This window comes from Myotis davidii, unplaced genomic scaffold, assembly GCF_000327345.1.
Source record: "Myotis davidii unplaced genomic scaffold, ASM32734v1 scaffold723, whole genome shotgun sequence".
Taxonomy (NCBI): Eukaryota; Metazoa; Chordata; class Mammalia; order Chiroptera; family Vespertilionidae; genus Myotis; species Myotis davidii.
In genome coordinates, this window is record NW_006294589.1 from 320,648 (window position 1) to 321,756 (window position 1,109).

The following is a 1,109-nucleotide window of genomic DNA, read 5'->3' on the forward strand; positions in this document are numbered from 1 at the left end:
ATTTATATATATTTCCTGATGCATTTGTGCATGAGCTTCTTCCTGTTGAATATTAACATTTCAAAACTGAGTTATGTGAACTACATATTAGATGCAATTACTAAATGTAAAAAAAAAAGTAATAATTCATGACTGGACAATATAGGTTTCACATTTCAGACCCTGAATTTACCTGTCGAAAGCTCCTGGATAACGACCAAACTGTAACTTTCGAAAAGGAACAAACTTCTTGTCGATGTTTCCTTTGAGGCGCAGATGGCCATGCCAGAGGTAGTTGCCACTCCTCTCGTGAAAGACCACCACATGAATGGCGTGCGTGGCCAGTTTACAGATGTAGTGCAGGGGGATTTCAGTTCCAGAAAGTGAGTCTATCCCATCCAGCCGGGGATCTTTGCTCTCGATCTTCAGGCACTGAAATCCCATGTTTTCAGCTATCCGAAACCAGCCTTCCTAAAGCCAAAGAAACATCAAGCATGAATATTTAAAACCAAGTACTAGCAACAAAACTAAAATGATTTATACTGAATTAAGCCATACATATCTTTGTGCTAATCTGTTCTTTGCCAGAAGATTTGAAAATGAGGGTGGTGAGGGGAAGGAGACAGTGGGAGAAAAAAGAAAAGTAAGAAGAGAGAAACTAAGTAGCTTGGAAGACATGTTCAAAGACTCTCTTTATGAAAATAAACATAAAGTTCTTCCTTGAATGAGAATGCTCATTTTAGTGGTTTCTGATTAGTATCTATAAAATAAATGTTAGGATAGCACTTAAACTTGTAATTCTCAATTTAACTTCTAATAACCTTTATCTTTAAACGTACTTGAGAAAAGTAGTACTTTCATCCTATAGTTTATATCCTAACACCTTACACAAGGTACTATAAAAGAAGCCCATTATAATGCAAATAAATAGAAAACAGACTAAGGCATACTATAAAACAAAGTGCATTTTCCAACATCATTAGTTACTAAGGCCCGGTGTACAAATTCGTGCACCGGTGGGGTCCCTTAGTCTGGCCTGTGCCCTCTTGCAATCTGGGACCCCTCGAGGGATGTTGGAGAGCCAGTTTTGGCTCGATTCATGCAGGCCAGGCTGAGGGACCCCACTGGTG

General features: G+C 38.9%; 1 protein-coding gene across 4 annotated transcripts in view; it reads right to left on the reverse strand.

Annotated features, from left to right (window-relative positions):
• Nucleotides 1–1,109, reverse strand: part of FKTN (fukutin) — a 31,040-nt gene that overhangs the window by 19,898 nt on the left and 10,033 nt on the right. For all 4 annotated transcript variants that reach the window (XM_006768728.2, XM_006768727.2, XM_015567194.1 and 1 more), the window contains exon 4: nt 173–450. In XM_006768728.2, coding sequence (XP_006768791.1) covers nt 173–450 — 278 coding nt within the window. The remainder of the gene's footprint in view (nt 1–172; nt 451–1,109) is intronic.